This window comes from Mytilus trossulus, unplaced genomic scaffold, assembly GCF_036588685.1.
Source record: "Mytilus trossulus isolate FHL-02 unplaced genomic scaffold, PNRI_Mtr1.1.1.hap1 h1tg000070l__unscaffolded, whole genome shotgun sequence".
Taxonomy (NCBI): domain Eukaryota; kingdom Metazoa; phylum Mollusca; class Bivalvia; order Mytilida; family Mytilidae; genus Mytilus; species Mytilus trossulus.
The window spans coordinates 2,954,818-2,978,895 of NW_026963294.1; the positions used below are offsets into that span (position 1 = coordinate 2,954,818).

A 24,078-nucleotide genomic window follows, 5' to 3' on the forward strand; every position below is an offset into this window, starting at 1 on the left:
GGATTCATTTATTTTCGTGGGTACCAATTTACTTGGATTAAGGAAATCTTTCATGTTCGTAGATATTTAATTTTGTGGTTTTGCCAAAGTTTGCATACTCACCTAAGGAAAATTTGTCATTCGTTGAACATTAAATTTCGTGGTTTACATATACCCACGAAAATTGGTATCCAGCGAATAATAATGAATCCACAGTAGGTCAAGGTTTGGCCTTCAACAGGGAGCGTTTGTTCAAGGAGACAACTATCCACCAGAGTTCAACGATGTGGATGAAAAGCAATTTTAGGCACCATAATGCATTCAACAATAAGCAAACCACAATGTTTAACCCCACCACATTATTTATGTATGTGCCTGTCCCAAGTCAGGAGCCTGTAATTCAGTGGTTGTCTTTTGTTTATGTGTTACATATTTGTTTTTCGTTCATTTTTGTCGAGCCTTCGACTTTTGTCAAAAAAGCGAGACTAAGCGATCCTACATTCCGTCGGCGTCCACAAATATTCACTCTGTGGTTAAAGTTTTTGAAATTTTAATAACTTTCTTAAACTTTACTGGATTACTTCCAAACGTGGACAGAAGCTTATTTATGATCATAAGATAGTATCCAGAAGTAAATTTTGTAAAAATAAAATTCCATTTTTTCTGTATTTTACTTATAGATGGACTTAGTTTTTTCTGCAGGGAAACATTATATTCACTCTGTGGTTAAAGTTTTTGAAATTTTAATAACTTTCTTAAACTATACTGGATTACTTCCAAACATGGACAGAAGCTTGTTAATGATCATAAGATAGTATCCAAATGTTAATTTTGTAAAAATAAAATTCCATTTTTTTCCGTATTTTACTTATAAATGGACTTAGATTTTCTGCGGGGAAACATTACATTCACTCTGTGGTTCAAGTTTTAAAAATTTTAATAACTTTCTTAAAAACTATCCTGGGTTTGTACCAAACTTAGACAGAAGCTAGTTTATGATCAAAAGATAATATGCATAAGGAAATTTTGTAAAAAAATAAATCCATTTTTTTCCGTATTTTACTTTTAAATGGACTTAGATTTTCTGCCAGGAAATAACATGTTCACTCTGCGGTTAAATTTAAAAAAAAAAAAAACTTTCTTTTGCTACTTTTAATTTGTACCAAACTTAGACAGAAGCTTGTTTAAGATCATAAGCTAGTATTTAGAAGGAAATTTTGATAATATTTTGTACCTGTGTATCTGTATTTTACTTATAAACATGATAAATGGACTAAGTTTTCTTCCAGTTAACATTACATACAGTCTGCAGTTAAAGTTTTTAAACATTTATTAGATTCAAAAACTATCCTGGATTTTTACTAAACTTGGACAGAAGCTACTTAAAATCAAAAGATAGTATCAAGAGGAATATTTTTATTGATTTTTTTCCTCATTTTGTTGAGCCTGTGAATTTCAGCAAAAGTAGGCGAGACACTGGGTTCCGCGGAACCCTTACAATTTTTTTTTATATAAATAAGGCTGTTAGTTTTCTCGTTTGAATTGTTTTACATGGTCTTATCGGGGCCTTTTATAGCGGACTATGAGGTATGGCTTTGCTCATTGTTGAAGGCCGTACGGTGACCTAAAGTTGTTTATGTTTGTGTCATTTTGGTCTTTTGTGGATAGTTGTCTCATTGGCAATTATACCACATCTTCTTTTTTTATACATGTATATTGTGAATTAATTGTACCTTTATTATATTATTGTTCTCTGCTATCTGTTGTTTTGTCACATTGTATATACATGTACTTGTTTATGTATTGACATAGCATATTATTTATGCTTTCGCAAATAAAATATTCACTCATTCATTTAATTAGCAAAACTTAAACTGCATACTTAGATTATAATTGCTGGATATTACAACAAACTACTGGTTCATGGAAAACTAAAGATAAACTAACTTAAAACTAGTAGGCAGTGCATACAAATGAAGATATAAAGAAATAAACATCATTTTTACTCGGAAAATATTTGTTAATAAAGATGAAATGAAATTTGTGTTTGAAATGAATTGATAACCTCAGATCTGCATAATTAAGTTCTGTACATATTTATTTATGGCACAAGAATAATACATAGAATACAATAGCTGCCATTTAGGCTGAACACAAGTGGGTACTTGTATAAGTAAAATACATACATAATTTTATCAATATATAAATAACAAGTTACAAACGAACGTGAACCAACGCCTGTAGTTAGACTTATTCAATTAGATAGTAGTTTTAAGCATATTTCATAACAACTGTCTAAATAATGTGTGTCTGTCTGTATAACAAAACCGCTGTTACTTTGATGCAGAAGCTGGCTTACATTATTTCATAAGTGAGGGTTATCAAAAAGGTAAAACCCTGATATCACTTTTCCTTATGAATATTTAAAATAGAAATTGACAAAATTATAATTAATTATTCATAAGACCTATTCTATTTCCAATGTTTACGACTAAACTTGTTTCTTTTGCAAGATTTAGAAAAAAAACATATTTCACTTGTTAATATCTAGGGTTAGCAACTGTAATTCATTATGTTTTATGCTTAATGTTGATAGTTTAGTTCATTTTCAAACAATATTGTACACCATCGATTGCGGTTTTCAACAGGTTATGTACATTTCATTGTGTTGTATATTTCTCCGCCTGCATGATATGAGGCCTTTTTATAAAAGGGTGAAGTTTTCTGATATTTAAATCAAATAACAACATTAACACATTAAACAACAATTATCTATTGAAAACGTATCTTTTTTAGATTGCATTATGAAGACAATAATAGTGCATTGACTTGACATATCAACAATAAAGATAAGTCAAGTCAATGCACTATTATTGTCTATATATGGTATCTCTGTGAAAAAAGTCTGAAACTGTGAAAAAGCTTGGCAGAGCTTCACATGTCCCTGTTTCTAAGCCTCATCCTTATATCGTTGATATGTCAAGTCAAGGCACTATTATTGTCTATATAATTATTGAGCACAAGTATGGTAGCTCAAACAAATGCAAAGGCACCAAGTTCTTTGAATATTATGAAAACAGGAAGTTGAAGAGAGATTGATGGTGTTACATGCCACTTTTATTACTTTTGGCTTTAACCTGGCAGGTGTTTGGTGGACGAAGCAGGAGTGCAGTGAGAGAACCATGACATTCAACAGGAAAACAGGCACTCTTGGTTGGAGTGGAAATTACCCGCCATGGCCCAAATGTTCACATGAATTTTGTAGTTTTTGAGAAAAATGTGAAATATTGCATGGGACAGATATATGGACAGTTAGAGGAAGAGCTTAGTACCGGTAGCTTCCATCAGACCAGGATACCGCTATATATCATTCATTTTGAATTGCATAGATCAATTTTCTTAGTATATTTGAACACATATGGTGTTATGAAATTTGTGCCACTACAGTATATTTGAACACATAGGGTTATGAAATTTGTGCCACTACAGTATATTTGAACACATAGGATTATGAAATTTGTGCCACTACAGTATATTTGAACACATAGGGTTATGAAATTTGTGCCACTACAGTATATTTGAACACATAGGATTATGAAATTTGTGCCACTACAGTATATTTGAACACATAGGGTTATGAAATTTGTGCCACTACAGTATATTTGAACACATAGGGTTATGAAATTTGTGCCACTACAGTATATTTGAACACATAGGGTTATGAAATTTGTGCCACTACAGTATATTTGAACACAGGGTTATGAAATTTGTGCCACTACAGTATATTTGAACACATAGGGTAATGAAATTTGCAAACATATTTACTTGAATATATACATAAAAAAAATATATTATAATATTGGAACACATTGCATAAGTATTTTGGAACACATTTGGGTATGAACATCAATATAATTGAACACAATTGAACTAGGTTAAAAAAATTACAGATAAAGAGAAAAATATTCCTGATTAATTCTTACATAAAATTGTCTTGTTTTATTAAATCATCATATTCTAAAAGAAATTGGAAAAATTTCACACAGAGCAAAAAAATTTTACATATTGGGTAAAAAAACTATTGAGCATTAGAGAGCTTTAAATAATTCACAAACAAAATGTAAATTTAATATCTATAGTAGTATTCAAAGCATCTTTTCTTTCAATGTTCCTACAGGAGAGCAAATAAAATAAACAAATTTAGTGGATCTCTTCATGAAAAAACACACAACTATGCAAAATCTTGAGAGGACACAATTCTATGCAAAATCTTGAGAGAACACAAAAAATTGCATAATATTGAGAGAACACAAAACTATGTATAATGGTGAGAGAACTAAAAACTATGCATATAAATCTTGAGAGAACACAAAACTATGCATAATCCCTAGAGAGTACATAATTATGCATAATCTTAACAGAACACATAAATGCATAATCTTGAGAGAATACATGAGTATCTAGAGAGAATACAGCACTGTGCAGTCTTGAGAGCCAGAGAACACAAAACTAATCATATGTTTGAGAAACACACAAACTTTTGCATAATTTTGGGAGAACACATAAACTATGAAAAATTTTGAAATAACACAAACAAAGCATAATTTTGAGAGAACAAGAAACTATGCATAACCTTAAGATAACACACTATTTGGTTTCTAGTATAATTTTTTTTATAGCATTTCTTTTTACATATAAACCATCATGTATAGCAAAAAACATTCCAAGAGGGCGCTTCCTAACATTAATATAATGTCATACTTAATTTAATGTTTTGAGCTATACATAAAAGATTTGAGCACTTTTCAATGTTATCAAACAAAGGACCTTCAAAATCATTCTAAATTCCACTGATCAATTGAATGCACTGCCATTTCCATGATTTCCATGGCAACTAATAAACAATAACAACACTGTCTCCATGACAACCCCAGAAATCACACAGCCATCTCCATAGCAATTTTTGGATGAGGATTATAACCAACAATTTCAAAATCTTCAAATTTAAAATCATCAATGTCTGTAACTTCCCTTTTGATGACAAGTTTTGGAAATTCTCTTGGCACTCGTTTCAGCTGCAATAAATAATAGAATATGTTATGTTTCATACATGTGAATCTCCAAATAATCCAGTTTCTAATGGATCTCCTCCCATTGAATAGAAAAAATCCACTCTTTAAAAGTTCATGAATGAAAATTTTCAGACATTTTTTTCTACCCTGTTTATAAATGTTTATTTATACTGAAGATGAAAAAACCCAAGTGTATCAAATGTTTCCAGTGTAACTTGCCATTTCCTGTTTTCACATTGATAGAAACATTGTTGTCATTCTAGTGAAATTGCAATAATAAACAAATCCAACTTTTTGTGAATTTACAGTTGTACAATATATTTCATTTCATTTGAAATTTGTTTTTTCCTGTTTGGTATTTGTATTAGTTATATATAGATAGGAACGAGTATAACTAGTTCTGAAACTAGTTCTGCAAGAGTATGTACTATTTATAAAGTTTGATGTTACATGCACAAGGCACGAGAAAAGTTTTGTCAGTTTCTACGTGTGGGGTTTTATAGTACTATATAAAGTTTAGCATTTAAATGTATTAGTATTGAAGGTGCTAGTAGTTACTTCAAATTAGTTCCTTTACTTATCTACTATCAATTTATAACAGTCTTTTAAAAAGGTTGTTATTTTGAAACCGAGTAGCAAACATCTTTAACTCTATATGTATAAAACTACTATACCTGTTCCTTTAAAGGGTCCATATGATTAATGTAAATGTGGGCATCTCCAATAGTATGTACAAAATCTCCTGGCTGTAAAAAAGAAAAGAAGAAAAGTCATAAATTAAGAAGCATGTACATGGATGCCCCACACACACTATCATTTTCTATGTTCAGTGGACCGGGAAATTGGGGTAAAAACTATTATTTGGCATTAAAAATTAGAAAGATCATATCATAGGGATCATGTGTACTAAGTTTCAAGTTGTTCGGACTTCAACTTCATCAAAAACTACCTTGGCCAAAAACTTTAATTTGAAACGGGACAGACGGACTGAGGTGGGGCATAAATACACTGTAAAGTTTATATAGATAGCTCACTTTTCAGTTAAGGCTGTTAACATACTATATGCAAGTAATTCACTTTTCCTTTGCTTTTATGTTTATTTGCTGAGCTTGAACTAATTTTGTGATAATAAATGTGTCATGAATGTATACCGCATATTCTTTCTGACATCTATTTTATGAGGATTCAAGCTCAATAACTTTTTCAGTTGAACTCTTAGTGTATAGTTGTATTATTGGCAATAATACCACATCTTATTATTTTTACATATTAATGATATTAGATTTTTGTTTTTCTCTTGTAATAACACTAACCTTCAGATTTGTTACCATAGCGATCATGTATACTAGAAGTGAGTAACTGGCAATATTGAATGGCACCCCTAAACCCTGAAAACAAAATAAAATGGTTTTAATTCAGGCTTAAGAAGTAGTAATTATCTAGGAAATGAAATTTTAATATGTAATTAAACTATAAGTGAATTCACAAGCTTATGAAATATTCATTTCCTGCCATTTTCAAATGGTATCAAAATTGGTATAGTGTTAATTAATTCTGGCAGATTTCATGGAAAACAGATGTTCATCAAATTTTAAATTTGCAAAAGAATAAAATTTTCTAGAAACAAACCACACTCAATGTACAAAAATAAAACAATTATTATGAGGACATTACATTACGAAGAATATAAATTTATAACATTTTTTATATAATTGTGAAGTGAAATGTCTACCATATAGTTTAGAATGATTGACAGAAACTGAAGAAGGCCAATAACCACACCGTCTCATCTATCTATATATATTTCTCGCTACATTGAAGACCTGTAGGTGACCTTCTGCTGGTTTTTTTTTATTTGGTCGGGTTGTTGTCTCTTTGACACATTCCCTATTTCCATTCTCAATTTTATATATGTGTTCTTTATTATAATTGTGAATCAAAAATAAGAGAATTGACAATACATAAATGTAAAATGTGTTCCCTAATGAAATTTAAAACCAGAATTGACAATACATTACCATATCACCAGATCTTTGGTACAACTGACACGATAGTTCACCATTAGCAACATAGAATTGTACAAAAGCATGGCAAGGTGGTAATGCCATCTTCTTCAGATCTGAAAAAAAATCAAATGAAATGTTGCCAATAAATTAACTGTTAAAAACAAACAAATTAAGTCAAGTGGTGCTTGGTTTATAAATCACACTAAAGATTTTTTTAATATAATCAAAGCACAAAACATTTAAAAGTAAAACTGTCAACACATGTTAAAGTAGCCTAGGATCCGGCCCAATCTAGCTGCGCGCCAGGTGGGGAACAAATACCATGTGATCGATTCAGTGCCAGTTGACTCTGAATCTAAAGTGAGGCTGAATAAATATTTGCATAAATTTTGATGTTTGATGTAAACCAGCACAATTGAATTCCAATTGACACCTTGGACATGTGAAATCTTAAAATTTTAACTTTTTCGCCAGGCGATTGCTGATAAGAATTAAACCTTTTCTGCTCACTAATTATCATCATACTACTAATTAGATATGATAACACTATACATCAATTCATAAAGAAAAATAATTACAGTCTAATTTTTACTAATTGATGTTAAACAAGAATTGATGGGATACAGATGTAAAACAAACATTGAGGAAAAAATAAGTATTAACCAATCATTGACAGGCAGTACATTGATACATGCCTGGCTATACTGACAAGATTAGCCAGGACCCCAGGCTAATGTTAAAGGTACAATTGCTTACTTCCCCTTCATTTCAAATGACTTGATAGTTGTCTAATTGGCATTCTTACCACATCTCTTCTGACATTGTTTATATTAAAAAAAAATTTGAGGTTTTAATTAAATTTTCTTCCTGTGTTATTATCAGCTTATATTTACATTTCTCTAATTCTTGGTCAATTTATCCCTTTCTCCACCTGTTGTATAAAAAAAACAAAAAACATGTGGTTCGTTTGATCTCAGTACTTCATTGGTCAAAATCCAATTATGACGTCGAATTTTCTTGCTCTCCTCTGAAATTCCTATTGTGACAGCATGAAAAAAGGCGACCATGTCTGATGACGTCACATAGAAAGAACACATCTTTTTGCAGATCATTCAAAAAGATAGAATAAGTTTGCCTGCATAATGTTAGAAAATCATTAGAGAAACAGATTCCACCACCAAATCTCGTGTTAAACGATATTTATCCACTCTCGACAGTTAAATTTTAAAAAAATATCTAAAACGCTCGGGCAAGCCTCACATTTTAAATTTGAAAATTTAACTGTCTCGAGTTGATAAATATCGTATTACACTCGATGTAGTGGTAGAATTTATATTTATTGTATAGCAATATAATATTTCCCACAGAAAATAACCAAAAGTTAGCGTGCAATAAATCTTTTAAAAAAACATGACGTCATCAATGTCAAAACCTCATTTAAACCAATTTTTACTTGAAATATCATATTGCTATACAATAAAAGGGTTATTGCAAGCTCGTGCAATATAAGATTCTACTCGGGACAATATTCCCCAATATTAATGCAATAACCCTATAATATCATCTATAAAATCTTACCCACAGGGTTCCATGCTGACATAATAATTCGTCTGTCATCAGGATTTGTTTTGATCTTGCTGATGACGTCTGCCAATTGGTCAACGCCTTGTCCAGTATAGTCTGCATGCATATCTTTGTACTCAGCACCAAAATGTCTCCATTGAAATCCATAAACTGGGCCTAAATCACCTGCAATCAAAATCGGTAGGAATTATAAAGCCTATTCCATTAAAATGTATGTGGGAAGTTTAGTTATTGATTATTGGTCATGACTCTTTTTTCAGAATGAGTCTATTAGTATTACCATTATGCAAAAAATGTTTCATGGTTGAAGGGATATTTTGAAAGTCCCTTCCTGCCCTCCCACATACATATTAATGCAATAGCCTTAACTTAAAAAGAAGTTGGATAATATTGATCAACACAATAATTTTCTATAAAATGAAGATAGTTTTTAAGAAATAAGTATACAGTACTTAAAAGAGTACAAAATGTTTGCTTGAAACACCTTATCCAGAAATTTGATAGATCTGAGAACTATATTAAGCTTTAATTCTGCCAGCATAACAAAGTTTCGAAGTACCCAAGTCACATTATGTTTCTTCTTTTCTACATTGAACACGTGAAGTTGTAGAAAATTAAATGAAGTTTTTTCTGATACTGGACAGAAGAGTGCGATAATCATATTATTTAAGAATTGAATGCTTCTTTTTGTAACTTCATTGGGGTGCAAAAACTTGGCCAGAAGTTATGTTATATGAAGAGGGGAAGCGGTTCATTCTAAACAATGTGCGCAGGGTCAAGGCTTTTACAACCCTATGAAGTTACAAAAAGAAGCATTCAATACTTATAATTACATATTTTAGCTAGGATCATAAAACACAATTTTTATAAAGTTTTTATTTAATTTACCTGTGCACTTTATTGAGGGACCTTGTGTCATCATGAACGATAATTTATAATGTAATGAAGTTGATTAAGGACTAACGAGAGATTGCATTAATATAAATCAATATTGCAATTCCAAATCCATTGGTACTTTTTGACAATACTGTGTGGTAAACTTCCATCAGGCCAAATAGAAAAAGATGTGTGTTTCCTCTAATACCATACCGTCCCTATTTTTTAAACCTAAAAATAGCCTACCTTAATGTCTTTTTTGTCATTTTTCAATAAGCACTGTTTAAGTTAGAATGTCCCTCTAATAGACTCAATGTAAAAAAAAACAGAAAAAAAAAAAAAAAAAACATACTTACCTTTCCATTTTTTTTCCCAAAGATGTAATAGGAAACACACCTTTTTATTCTTTTTGCCTCCAAGCACCTCCTAAAACTACTACTTTTGTAATTGCATTTTTTTCACAATTTCATATTGAATTTTCTAAACCAAAAAAATACCTTCTTCTCTGTGAGTAAGACCTAACCCATCGAGGAAATCTCGGGAACCATTAGCATCCCATATCTTTACATTTTTATCACTCAGTTTCTTTCCACTGGTACAACCTGCCACAAACCACAGTAATTCTTCAGCAACTCCTCTCCAAAACACTCGCTTCGTTGTCAGGAGGGGAAATTCTGAAAATAATATAAAGTCTTGATGAAAGCTGCTTCAAAATAAAATCTGTTGTGGGTAGCGAAATGGGAGACACTAAAATTAATAAAAAATATGGGTGGTTGCATTTTCAATGGAAACTAAGGTTTCAACTCCCTCAGGCAAAGTTGATTTTAGATAAATTTGGCTTTTTATTTTGGGTACTCTTGTCATAAAGCTCTTCAACGGTAATTATACATCCTCAGATTTCAAATGTTTGGCTTTGAGAGTTCCTGATGAAGGTTAATCCAGAAAAAGCACTGGGGACGCATGAAATTATTAAACGTGTTGTTTTCAATTTTTGTTGGAATTATATTTTTTTTTTATAATTTTAAGTGGGGGTCAGGTTTTAAAGGGCACTAGCTGCCAAATTCATGTTCACCGATTTGACTCAATTTCTCATATTTTATTTATAACAATGTAAACCATTTTTCCACACAATCAAAAGTATAAAATAAATAATTTACAGGACATGGTCTCAATATGATGTTTCGTGTGAATTTTAATCAAGATGCCATCTAATTAAATATCGAGTTGACCGTGCATGATCATATAAGCGATGTTAACATAAAAATACATATAAATAGATAAAGCAACTCGTGCAATTGGAATTTTATAGGTCTGTTAAATTTTGTATTATAGATTAAAAATTTATGTTTACCGATGATTTTTTGTGGATTGAATCAGTCAATCAACATATTTACCTTTGTTTCACTTTCAATGTTAACATTCTTTTCCTTTAAATAACCGTACACAGACAATACATGCATTATTCTATCCCTTTCTACAGGGTTAAATTGGAGTTCACATGAATATGGATTTAATGAGGTCGAATTATTCGCAATTGAATAATTCATTATTAATGTTTATTAGGTTAATTTGACAAATTTGAACCATTTTAGCTGATAAAAGCAAATTATTATTTCACATTTTTTAACTTTCATTAATTATGATTGAACAAAAAAAATCATACTTGGGATTTTTTATATATCTCGTAGCTAGTGCCTCTTTAAAAAAGTGCTTCCCAGAACCACAAATTACCTCATGATGTACATGTTAATTCTGGAACAGTCGTATGATCACTGATGATTTTTTTCTGTTTGTTATACTGTTAAGGGTAATCATGGTGGAAAATATTTGTTCATTATTAAAAATAAATTCATACGTACGATCTCGTAAACTGTACCTCATCTGCATTCCAAAAATAGATAAAGTGTCTATACCAGTTCTGTTACTCTTCCTAACACCGTGGTCCATTACTTCTTGTATGGCATCTAAGTAGTGGTATTCATCATGTCTATAAATAGAAAAAAATAATACAGTACATAATACCGCAGAAGAATGTGACATTTCATCTTGCCAGTGAACGGCGTTAGCTCTAATCCAGTACAATTTTGTTGTTGTTTGTAAAATATTGAATACAAAAACTTATTTCAGTTTTCATTGTTTGTGTTTTAAGTTCTTGTGAAGAAAAAGATTTTTGTTGTATTACATGAGAGTTTTATAGACAACAAGATTTCCTTTATATTCTTAAAAATTTATACATGGGGCCACAATTAAAAGAATGTATGTTTCCCCAAACCCCTACCCACATTTTTGTAGGTGGGTAGGTAGGTAGGGTTTTTTTTGGTTTTTTTTTATATCTTGATATTTTTTTAATATCCAACAGAGCAAAACAAATCGATTATGTGTATGTCTGGCATATAAAGCCATCTGTAGCAACTTAAATGTACGTGTTAAATTGTCTAAATGTTTGTAGCTCTCTGTGTCAGGTGTCAACTTGACATTAATTTTATTTGATTTTATTTGGATTTGTATCTCAGAATTGTTCATGACTGATTTTTTTCCCTCTTTGACAGTGAGTCTGACAACTAAGTAGCAAACTGTTTTAAATATATATATGCATGTACTGTAGTTGTTCAACCTGAAGAATGTTCCATCAAACAATTTACCCTCTGACAGCTCAGGACTCAGATTTTGCTTCTGACATTGAGGAAATCACCAATATTAATAAAATCAAATTTTCTTGCTTTCCTCTGAATTTCTTATTGTGACATCTAAAACAACGACAACCATCATGACCATGCCCAATGTCTTTACATAGAAAGAAAACATCTTTTTGGAGATCATTGGAAAAGATGCATATTGTCTACATTTGAGAAACAGATTCCAGTGTTCTCTCCAGGATTTTTGGATAGCGCTGTGGTAAGCGCGTGATTTTCGACAATTCTCAGTAACTTTGTCGCGTCGCGCGGTTGGTTTGTTATTGATTTTTAGAGGTTGTGTTTGATAATTCTATAAACAATTGATGCGTGCCACCAGATTAGTTCTTCAATCTTCAATCTTTGTCGTGATGACAGAGTAATCTCTCTTGTAAATTATCCTCTCTTGTAAAATAATTATCACAAATGTAGTTTCTCCTTTGTACTTATATATTGTAGGTGGCGCTTTAAAAATATTATAGAATTATTGTATGAAGTGAAATAAATTTAAAAAATGGTTTATTAGGTTATTGAAATGGCATGAAAAATTAAAAATATAAAAAATTTAAAGAAATTTGTATCAAATTATCCACTTAAACGGTTTGTTTCCTCTATGTACTCCGCTAATAATTGATTGATATTTTCTGCATTTGGCAAATTGATTGTTAATAAATTATCTAGATCTGTTGGAATTTGTCCTGTTATGAAGTATATTTGATGAAATAATTTGTCTCTGGCATCTGAATACAGGTCACATTCAAAAAGGTAGTGTTGTACATTTTCTTTTTGTTTTTTCAAGATTTGACAATACTTCTTTTAGGTCTTTCCCTCCCAAATTATCTCCCTTACTGGCTGACATAACTTCCTGTTTACATTTGTGGCCTTTTTAGCATTAAATACTATTCCTAATCCAAGCCATCCTCTGTTTACATTAAATTTAAAGCAATATTTAAATACCGTATAGCGGGTTATTTTCGCGGGGTGTAAATTTTCGCTTATTTTCGCGGATAGAACAAAATCGCCAAAATAAATTCCGCCAATTTAAAAGTGTACATGCACAGGTTATGCTAAACATGTTGAATCCGCCAAAATAATAACCGCCAAAATTTTTCGTATACCTTATTCAATGAAAATCGCGAAATTTTACACCCGCGAAAATAACCCGCTATACGGTAATATATATTGATGATTGGTTGACAAATATTGATATTTCATATATATTTACACAAAATGTTCCTTTTGTTTTATTCCCTTATCCATTTGAAAAAGTAATCGTAATATACGGGCTTATAATGATTCCCTTGATAACAGGGTTGCCTCCTTCAAACAATGCAGGTTTGACAGTTCGGTAGTAAACGCGAAAAAGTAATGATATAGTCATAGTAGTCCAAATAATTATGACGTCTTGAAAGGCTATTATAATTTTTATCTTTGACGCCTTACATCGATGTAAGGCGTCAAAGAAAAAAAATATAATAGCTTTTCAAGACGTCATAATTGTAAGGCGTCAAAGAAAAAAATTATAATAGCCTTTCAAGACGTCATAATTATTTGGACTATAGTCATAGATGGTTCAATCAATGGTCGAGACCACGTTGTCAGAGAAGGGGGTAACACTTCCCTTATATTTTTTAGAAATGAGCTTTTCAGCACCTGAGACATGCATTAAATGTCTCTGTTCATTCCTTTCTTAAGTTTCGGTATCTTTTAATTTAAAAGCGAAAAATTGGAGGAAGGAAATGTTAATCTGGCAGTAAAAGTTTTGCAAATGGCACCATTTTGATCATTTATTGAACTGGTCCCTACGATATTTGACATCGTTGGGTGAATTAACGATCTCTCAGATAAATAAACCAGTCGATCACATGATCGGAATGTGTACAAAATAATACAGGATGTTTGAAATTCAAAAACAATACCGCTGATTTTTGGTCACCATAAAATGATCATCGGCACCGGAAACAACCCCGAAAAATTTCCGGAAATAAAATAAAAATGTTGCAAAAAAACGGAATAAAAACTTTTGAGTTGGCGGGATTTCTCTGAGTCGGTCGGGCGAGGGGAAACAAACCATTTTTTTTATTTTGGCCTGGCTTACAAAACTGACTCCTCTTTCAAAGTTATTTACCATCTAGCTCATTATAATTAGTGTATCTTATAGCAAAGTTCACAACAGACAATTATGACATCAAATACAAGATACCATTTTTTTGTACTTCAAGGGTTCTAATTTTGTATACTGTGTCCTCATGATACTGATCTATTGGTCCGAGACCACCATTGTTGTCCCTTGATTTTCGTTGTTCACAAATATAGTCCCTAGTGTTGACAGTGGGTTACTTGCCATTAATTTTTATACCCCTTCCAAATTTATTTCTCCATGTTCACTGCCTCAAATTGCAAGAAGGGGGATGAAATTACACTGTAAAAAAATTTGGGTCCAGAATTTTAAAGGAAAGTAGTGATTTGGTCCAGCTGAAAAAGGTTGAAAATGAGCACTTCGGAAGCTGTCAAAAGATTTCAAGACGCCCTAAACATAAAATTGTCCATATTTTGAGTTAGAGACGATGAAGTTTTCTATAAATTTGATATAATTTGTCCCAAAAGTAGTACAACACACTGTAAAAGTTTCTTTGAGAAAGCGCAGGTGGGATTTTTTTTATTTTCATTTATGTTCTAAAAGAAATGCACTACGAATTAATTGTGTTCTCGGACCTAAGAGGTGAAATCTGTAAATATAGAATTTGTACTCTGGCAACTTCCCTAAATGATTTGATGGTGTCAACTTGTCAAATAGCATGAAACTAAAGGATTTAAGCTTTTATTTTATAGAATTTCTGCAAAAATGACCAATTTTGGCATTTTATGGTCAAAATAGGCATTTTATAACTTTTTCAATATTGATGCATAAATGGCATCCTGACTTTCTATCTGACAGGTTTTTATGGGTCAATATTTGTGTTTCTATGCCTTTACCTGCTTCTTTTACTTATTTATGAACTCTGAATCTACAGAAAAGAAGTTTATCTCAGATAAAATGTGCAAAATGTGTTGTATAAATGACCCTTGTCTAACGCCTTGTTTGGATGAAGGCAATAGTGGGGAGCTTGGTATATAAAATTTGATGTCCATATTACAGACCTCACTAAATTTGTATCAAATGCACTTCACAATGTCTATTGTACCTGTTCCATTTCACATAATAAATTTCTTTTCTTCTGTAGGATAGCAAGTGGTTTAAATATAAGCCTGTTGAGAATAAATTGCATGCAAGTTTTTCCCTAAAAAGGCAAAAATCTTTGTTTCAGCCCATACTGCTTGTAAGAAAAGTTAATTGCAAGAGTCTTTTTGTGCTCAGATTTGTTGTATCATGTCACATGAGTATAGAAATGATAAAAAAGACACAAATTTTTATTTCTTATAGCCTCAATATGCATTTTTTAATGTAAATATGTAGCACGGCCTTAATTGACCCTAAATTTTTTCCAGTCTTACTTGGCCTAAGACCCTTTTAAACTAATATGATATGTTATTTGTAACTTTTCTTTCCATTTAAAGTACTTTAAATACATATGTAAGGATTATTTATAACTAAAAAGCTTCACAAATCAAAAATTGCTGGAAAATATTACATCTTCATGTAAGGCTCCCCTTCATTGAAAAACCTGAATTTTTAGGCACAGGCTCATATAAATTTGACTTTTGAATAATTATGCCAAGTCTGATAAATCAAATGAGTACTCTATTGCTTTTAGTACATGATAAGTTATATGTTAAGGCATTTAAAAAGTATTTTTTTGCAATATTTTAATTTTTAAAGCCCCAAATGTTGATAGTTGAAATTTTTCAATTTTAACGTCAAAATTTTACACGCAAAGATGAGTATAGAACTTAACTCAATGTCTATAATGTACATCCTATTGTCATGAAACTTTGTAAGCAGTGTTATAATACATTAAGCTTTGTTCATACCAAGTTTTTTTAAGATTTGTCAACTCTTTCTACCCTATTAGGTCCGAGACCACCATTGTCGTCCCTTGATTTTCGTTGTTCACAAATATAGTCCCTAGTGTTGACAGTGGGTTACTTGCCATTAATTTTTATACCCCTTCCAAATTTATTTCTCCATGTTCACTGCCTCAAATTGCAAGAAGGGGGATGAAATTACACTGTAAAAAAATTTGGGTCCAGAATTTTAAAGGAAAGTAGTGATTTGGTCCAGCTGAAAAAGGTTGAAAATGAGCACTTCGGAAGCTGTCAAAAGATTTCAAGACGCCCTAAACATAAAATTGTCCATATTTTGAGTTAGAGACGATGAAGTTTTCTATAAATTTGATATAATTTGTCCCAAAAGTAGTACAACACACTGTAAAAGTTTCTTTGAGAAAGCGCAGGTGGGATTTTTTTTATTTTCATTTATGTTCTAAAAGAAATGCACTACGAATTAATTGTGTTCTCGGACCTATTAGCGAAACCTATTGTCAATGCAGCAGTATTTTATATATTTATCTGACAACCCTGCATTCCATCTGTTATCCACTTAAGGGAACTCTATTAGCACAGAACATACATAAAATTTAGTTCATCGTACATATGTAGTTCATGAATATTCATGACATGTGACCATTTGTCCGCACTTAAAACCCGTGTGGTCACCTTTCTGACCATCGACTCTCGCTATAGCCTAAAGTAGACACGTGTATTCACGGTTGATTTAATGTGAATTTGTAATTGGAATTATGATATTATTGTTATTATGTGATACATACTTTGTTGTATTATATAGAATTAAAGGTTATAGCGAGAAGCACACCTACTTTGTGTCGTTTGTTCTTTGATAAGGCCATAGAATATTAATTACTTTATATTCGGACGAATGTAGTGAGGGAGAATATAAAAGATCTTTATTTACCTTCTAGTTGTACCATTTGTGTGTCCATTACACCCGTTCTGTTTTATTTCTCCTGTTTTGACCAAATTGTCGCCATGTCCATTCATCTGTTTCTGTTCTACTTCCATAACTACAACTGTCTAAAAAAAATCAAGATCAGATCACATATACATATATTAAAAAATCTTTAAAATAATACCCTACAATACAGTGGTTATGGTTTGTTGCTGTATAACATATTTGTTTTTTTGTCATATTTTTTATTTTGAATATAAATTGGTTAATTTAGTATTGTTATACATTTATCATCTAAGGTCCCTTTAAAGGGGACTATGCAGTGTGGGCTTAGTTTAAATAATAATGACGTCTGGCAAGGCAATTTTTTCCCCCTATGACATCATAATGCTGAAGCCAATATTTTACGTCTGGACGTTGAGAGCAAAATTTTGGGGAAACTTTGTGACCTAATTTTGACATACTTACAAAGTCCTACCTTTTTAGTGCTTATTGGTGCATAATATTTCCAGAAATATCCAAAAGAAATGATAAAATATGATACGATCTCATTTAAGGTGGACAAATATCTATTTTGCTTTCAAAATGATATCCCAGAACTCCTCAGAAATATCACTTCCGGTGAATATAAAATATTCAACTCGGTAAAATTTATTGGACATGAATTTCTGGAATGTTCCATTTACATAATCCAAAAAGTCAAATTTTATTGAGTTTAATATTTTGTACTCTTGCATTGTCTTGTGAATTGACGTATTTTAGTAATTCTGGGATATCATGTTGAAAGCAAAATAAATAGTTGTCCACCACAAACGGAATCATATCTTATTCTATCAATTCTTTTGTATACTCCTGGAAAATTTTGTCTAGCCGGCAATGAAAATTTCTTGTCAAAATTATGTCGCAAAGTTCCTCCCAAATTTTGCTCTCATTTAAGGTGGCTCGTGGGTACAAAACTTTTAGCAAAAATTTAAACCGTTATTTTTTCATTACAAATTTTATTTATTACACTATTAGTTGTTACTGTATGATATGGTACAAAAAAACAATCCAAAAAATTGATTTGGTTTGGCCCCAGATGACTTTAAAAATTGAAAAAGCTCCAAATTATCTCCCTTTGGTGCAAAAATGCCATTTTTTGGCCTTAAATTTGAAATATAATTTTTAACTCATCGGTGACCTATATATTTTATTATTGTTTTCAAATAAGCTGTACATAAACTAAATAATTGTAAAATTTAAGCGATTTCTTATATTAGGTTATTTTTTTATTTCGATATTTCCTCTTTTTCTCCTATTAGTTCAACAGAAAACTAGAGGCTCTAAAGAGCCTGTGTCTGCTCACCTTGGTCTATGTGAATATTAAACAAAGTAAGCAGATGGATTCATGAAAAAAATGTATTTTGGTGATGGTGATTTGTACATCTTACTTTACTGAACTTCCTTGCTGCTTACAATTATCACTATCTATTATAATGAACTTGGCCCAGTAGTTTCTGTGGAAAATGTTACCAGTAGTAAAAATTTACAAATTTTATGAAAATTGTTTAAAATTGACTATAAAGGACCATTACTCCTTAGGGGGTCAATTGACCATTTTGGTCATGCTGACTTATTTGTAAATCTTACTTTGCTGAACTTTATTGCTGTTTACAGTTTATCTCTATCTATAATAATATTCAAGATAATAACCAAAAACAGCAAAATTTCCTTAAAATTACCAATTCAGGAACAGCAACCCTGATTTTATCTGAAAATTTCAGGGCAGATAGATCTTGACCTGATAAATAAGTTTATCTCATGTCAGATTTGCTCTAAATGCTTTGGTTTTTGAGTTATAAGCCAAAAACTGCATTTTACCCCTATGTTCTATTTTTAGCCATGGTGGCCATCTTGGTTGGTTTGGCGGGTCACGCCACACATTTTTTAAACAAGATACCCCAATGATAATTGTAGCTAAGTTTGGATTAATTTGGCCCAGCAGTTTCAGAGGAGAAGATTTTTGTAAAAGATATATAAAATTTACGAAAAATGGTTAAAAATTAACTTAAAAGGGCAATAATTCCTAAAGGGATCAACTGACCATTTTGGTCATGTTGACTTATTTGTAAATCTTACTTTGCTGAACATTTTTGCCGTTTACAGTTTATCTCTATCTATAATAATATTCAAGATAATAACCAAAAACAGCAAAATTTCCTTAAAATTACCAATTCAGGAACAGCAACCCAACAACGGGTTCTCTGATTTATCTGAAAATTTCAGGGCAGATAGATCTTGACCTGATAAACAATTATACCCCATGTCAGATTTGCTCTAAATGCTTTGGTTTTTGAGTTATAAGCCAAAAACTGCATTTTATCCCTATGTTCTATTTTTAGCCATGGCCGCCATCTTGGTTGGTTTGGCAGGTCACGCCACACATTTTTTAAACTAGATACCCCAATGATGATTGTGGCTAAGTTTGGTTTAATTTGGCCCAGTAGTTTCAGAGGAGAAGATTTTTGTTAAAGTTAACAATGACGGACGACGACGACGACGACGACGCCAAGTGATGAGAAAAGCTCACTTGGCCCTTTGGGCCAGGTGAGCTAAAAAGGGCATTAACAAAAATGTATGCTCCTTCCAAAGGCAGATTTTAGGTTAAATGAACGGTGACCCCATTTTTTTATTTCATTTTTCTTAAGTATATGATAAAGTTCATTTAAGAAAAAATATAGCGAAATCCTATATTAGGGAAAAAAAATCATTTATACCCAGGAGCCCCCTCAAGTCCAGACTAAATCAAGGCTTCAGTGTTATGATATCCCAGAAAAATATAAAAATTGCTTTGCCAGACGTCATAATTATTTAGACTAGTATGGGCTTAGTCCGAGATTACTCTGATGTCCAACAACCATAATTGCATTGGCGACCTCCCTACCAACACTGCAACAGCTGTTTTGCCAGACAAGCTGGGGCCGTTGGAAGTCAGAGCTCGTCCATATAAAAAAGTGGGTACCTATCCAAAGCAGATGCGCTGCTTCGTCGATTCTGGTGCCAAAGGGCAGCTTTGCTTTAGCCATTTTCAAAAGAGAAGCCAGAAGGGTCCTGACCATCAGACCTAGGTTAGGATCAAAGGGGATCATTATGTCCCTAATCGATTGCATAGATAGTCCAAAAAGGGGAAAAAGAGGGGGTCCAACTTTAGATTATATGAAAATACATAGATTAAAAAGTTATGAGTATATAATTTGTCGGTAAAATAAAATGTGTCTCTGCATCACAATGTGATTGTGAATCAGATATCGAATATTTGCAAAGCGTACAAGACTGACGATTATAGATAGTTTCGACGAATACACAGCTATCAACTTAAATATAAAGTAGAGAATAGAAAAATTAAGACTTTGCAGCTTTGTTTACCTTCTTCAATTTCCCCGCCTAAATAACGCGCCAAAATTGTATAGGAAAACTCTCGAAAACTTCCGAGTGAAACAATTTATACAAATTCGACCCCGATTAACGTTCACCAAGGATCCATTTGCCCTGATTTTTTTCTTTCTTATTGTTGTCTAGTTGCATAGTGTTTATTATTTGAAAAGTATATGAACATTAAAGTTTGTTAAAAAATTCGCCGAACATTTGTAATGCTACAACCAATTTATAAATTTCCCTTTAATTTGCATAGTGCTAGAACTAGTGGAATACAATGATTTATATCTATTTAAATATTTAATAACAAATAATTCTAATTCTCAGATCCGGACATCCTGGCATTTACATTTTTCAGAGGGTGATGCGAACAGGAATTCTCTAGATTTTTCTAATTACTAATTTTAGGGTGATAACTGATTATTGATATTGCCGCCGGATTATTTTTTAACCAGAGGTTATAGTATGTTGAAAATCAAAATCAAGAAATGATATAGTGTCTTAAACAATATTAAAAGAGTAAAATATTCTATACTCAACTGGTCACGATATACATCAATTAAATTAATTTGCATTTAAGTCTATGGAAAATGATTAATCTAGAAGATTCTTATTTGCATCACCCCTCAACATTGTTTACATAACACAAATTCTAATCATTGATTGGTCAGTTACATGTTGTGATGTCACTGCAGATCTGAGAATCAGTCAACGTATGCAGTATAACTGAGACTACAATACCAAATGTGTTATAATAGTATTAGAGTATGATATGTGAAATCCTTTTCATAATGAACAATATTCCGTAAATCATTTTTTAAATTAATGTTAAGCTGACTTCAGTGTTTCTCCAAACAAAACGTTATTTTTATTATTAATCCATCAAAGACAAGTTTGACAACTATCAGTGAGAATTATATATGTCATTGAAAAATTAGTGCCAGAGGCGGATCCGGCCATTTTAAAAAAGGGGGAGGGGTCCCAACCCAGGACAAAAAAGGGGGTTCCAACTATATGTCCCAATTCAAATGCATTGATCGGCAAAAAAAGGGGGTTTCCAACCCCCGGACCCTCTGCACCTAATTACAAGCCATCCACTTTTAAATATTTCAATGTGGTTTAAGTGTCAAGGAGACAACAACCCGACCAAAGAGCAGAGAACAGACGAAGTCCACTAAAGGGCCGGTCTTCATTGGATGCAACGAGAAACTCCTGCACCCGGAGTCGTGCTTCACCTGACCCCTAAACAAAAATGTATACTAGTTCAGTGATAATGGACGTCATACTAAACTTCGAAATATACACAAGAAACTAAAATTAAAAATAATACGACTGAGACATGGTAAAGTTTGCCTAAACATGCATAAATGGTCAATTTTAAGGCCCCAACCCGTACTACCGTATTACATAGGATCACATGCAAATAAACATATATTTGTAAGGATCTCATTCTGATTTTAGTGGTTTGCGGTAAATAATGTTTATGTCGTGTACATATTATTATTTTGTACAGGTTATATTACTTGTACCACTATTTCATACAAGTTATTACCTGTACAAAACAATTGTACAAGTAATTACTAGTACATTTTTTACTGAGAAAAAGATTAAAACTTGTACAAATCATTATTCTAGATCTACCTTGGCCTATTTGATGTTCTTAACAACTCGTTTCCCTTTACAGCATATATATATTTAACCAAAAAAAAATTGGTTCATGGTACCCCCCCAGACATCGAAGTCCTGGATCCGCCCCTGCAGCAGATTTCAGTGAGTACACATGTATGTAGCTAATGGTAATATCTTTGGTTAGCTTGCTTGTTAGAGAGATAGATTGGTTATCTGTTGGGCTAGTCGACTATTAAAGGAGGGTAGTTTACCTAACCTAACAATGACTTCACGGTTCAGCTAACAAGCAAGCTACCCACATATATTACCTTTAGCTACATACTCACTGAAATCTGCTGTAAACAAATAATACAAATAAATTATTACGTTGACTCAAAATTAAGGTGTAAAGATGCAAAACAGTGTAGAAAAAATATACTCTGATGAAATAATTAACGTCTGGCATGACAATAAATCTTCTAACAATTCGGTACTCACATGGGTAAAATAAAGAGAGAAAATTAATAATGTAAAGCATTTGTAAAAGAAGCCAAATTAAACACTTCAAAAAATATATCTTACGGCAATATGGTGTTTTGAATGCAGCAAAAGCGTATTCACAAAGTGGAGAAAATTACTAGTTATTGTACAGGTCATGAACTTTACCCTTTGATTAGGACAGTACATTCTAAAACATAATTAAAAGATTTAGAAATTGGCAACAATGTTTTGATACCAGTGAAAAGAAAGAGCAAGGTCCGATGGACTAGAAAAAACGAACGAGTTGTACTGAATAATCATGATAATGCCGAAAAATGGATATAGAATAGGAAAAAAAATTGGTAAATCAAATCTAAAAAGATTCAGAGAAAATATTTGACAATGTTGGACATACACATGCACCAGAGAACATTGAGATTAAAGTCATGAAAGAAGTACAATTGCTATCTTTAAGTGGTGACCAAGGCCATGCAGTTATTAGAGTGACTGTACGACAGGCACATACAATAGCTTATTGTGTAATTCCAGCTGGGATGCTTACTTGCATGTATTGTGCACATGAATAGTAAATTTGCTCTATTAGGCTTTACTTTTGTTTCCAAAACATGATATAACATATGCAACTTTTTATTATGGTTTATGTTTTGAAAGGAATGGTAGAAGGGTTTTATTTATTTTTTGCTTTTAATGACTTTTGATAACCAGTACTCCGAAATTGAGTGGGCTGACAACCAGCTGTTTAGCTGACACAACGTGTCATGTTATCTTATGCTGTTACTTCGGCGCGTTCGTCGTTTGTCTATAATCTTCTTATCTTTAAAAAAAAATACTAATACACACTTAAAAAGGGGGGGGGGAATAAACCCAATATGCAATTCAAAAATACATGTACTGAATAATATCTACTTTCTGCAAAATAAACAAACATATCAAAAGATAAGTGAAAATGGTAAAAGAAAAAATAATACCTGACACTCGAGGAAGAAATTTTAAACGTACAAACCCAAAGAAAGGAAGTTTCTGATAACAAATTTCAAGCAAAAGTAGAAACAAACATAACTCTCATTGTCTCATTGGCACTCATACCACATCTTCCTATATCTAATAACTCAAACTTTTAAGATAATGTGTTGTACAAGTTATTATCTTTTTCTCAACAGAAACTATACAAGTAATTACTAGTACAATTATATGTGTACAAGTAATAACTTGTATGATTGCATCATACAAGTAATTACTCGTACAATGTTTTTGTACAAGTTATAACCTGTACGAAATAATAAAATGTACACAACATGAATAAAAAGTTTGGCACGACTTCCGAAAACACAAAAAAATAATATATATTTTTTTTTATGAAAATACAATTTAATATCGCTGGCAAAGTTAAATTTTCTATCATTGGTCAGAACTGACATCAGGGCCGTAACTAGCCTCTTTTAATATTGAGACAAAATATA

At 31.9% G+C, this 24,078-nt stretch overlaps 1 protein-coding gene across 2 annotated transcripts; it reads right to left on the reverse strand.

Annotated features, from left to right (window-relative positions):
* Window positions 1-1,967: 1,967 nt before the first annotated feature.
* Window positions 1,968-20,560, reverse strand: LOC134699415 (thymidylate synthase-like). Of its 2 annotated transcripts, none has more exons than XM_063561015.1 (9): window positions 20,501-20,560; window positions 17,102-17,220; window positions 11,377-11,504; window positions 10,015-10,191; window positions 8,636-8,806; window positions 7,070-7,170; window positions 6,365-6,439; window positions 5,726-5,797; window positions 1,968-5,054 (listed from the first exon to the last, which is right to left on the reverse strand). In XM_063561015.1, exons 2-9 carry the CDS (start codon window positions 17,206-17,208, stop codon window positions 4,917-4,919), a joined length of 969 nt encoding a protein of 322 aa, XP_063417085.1. In that variant the 5' UTR covers window positions 17,209-17,220; window positions 20,501-20,560; the 3' UTR covers window positions 1,968-4,916. The 2 variants fall into 2 exon arrangements, with proteins under 2 accessions (XP_063417085.1, XP_063417086.1); XM_063561016.1 differs by lacking the exon at window positions 20,501-20,560 and adding an exon at window positions 20,413-20,449.
* Window positions 20,561-24,078: the final 3,518 nt, after the last annotated feature.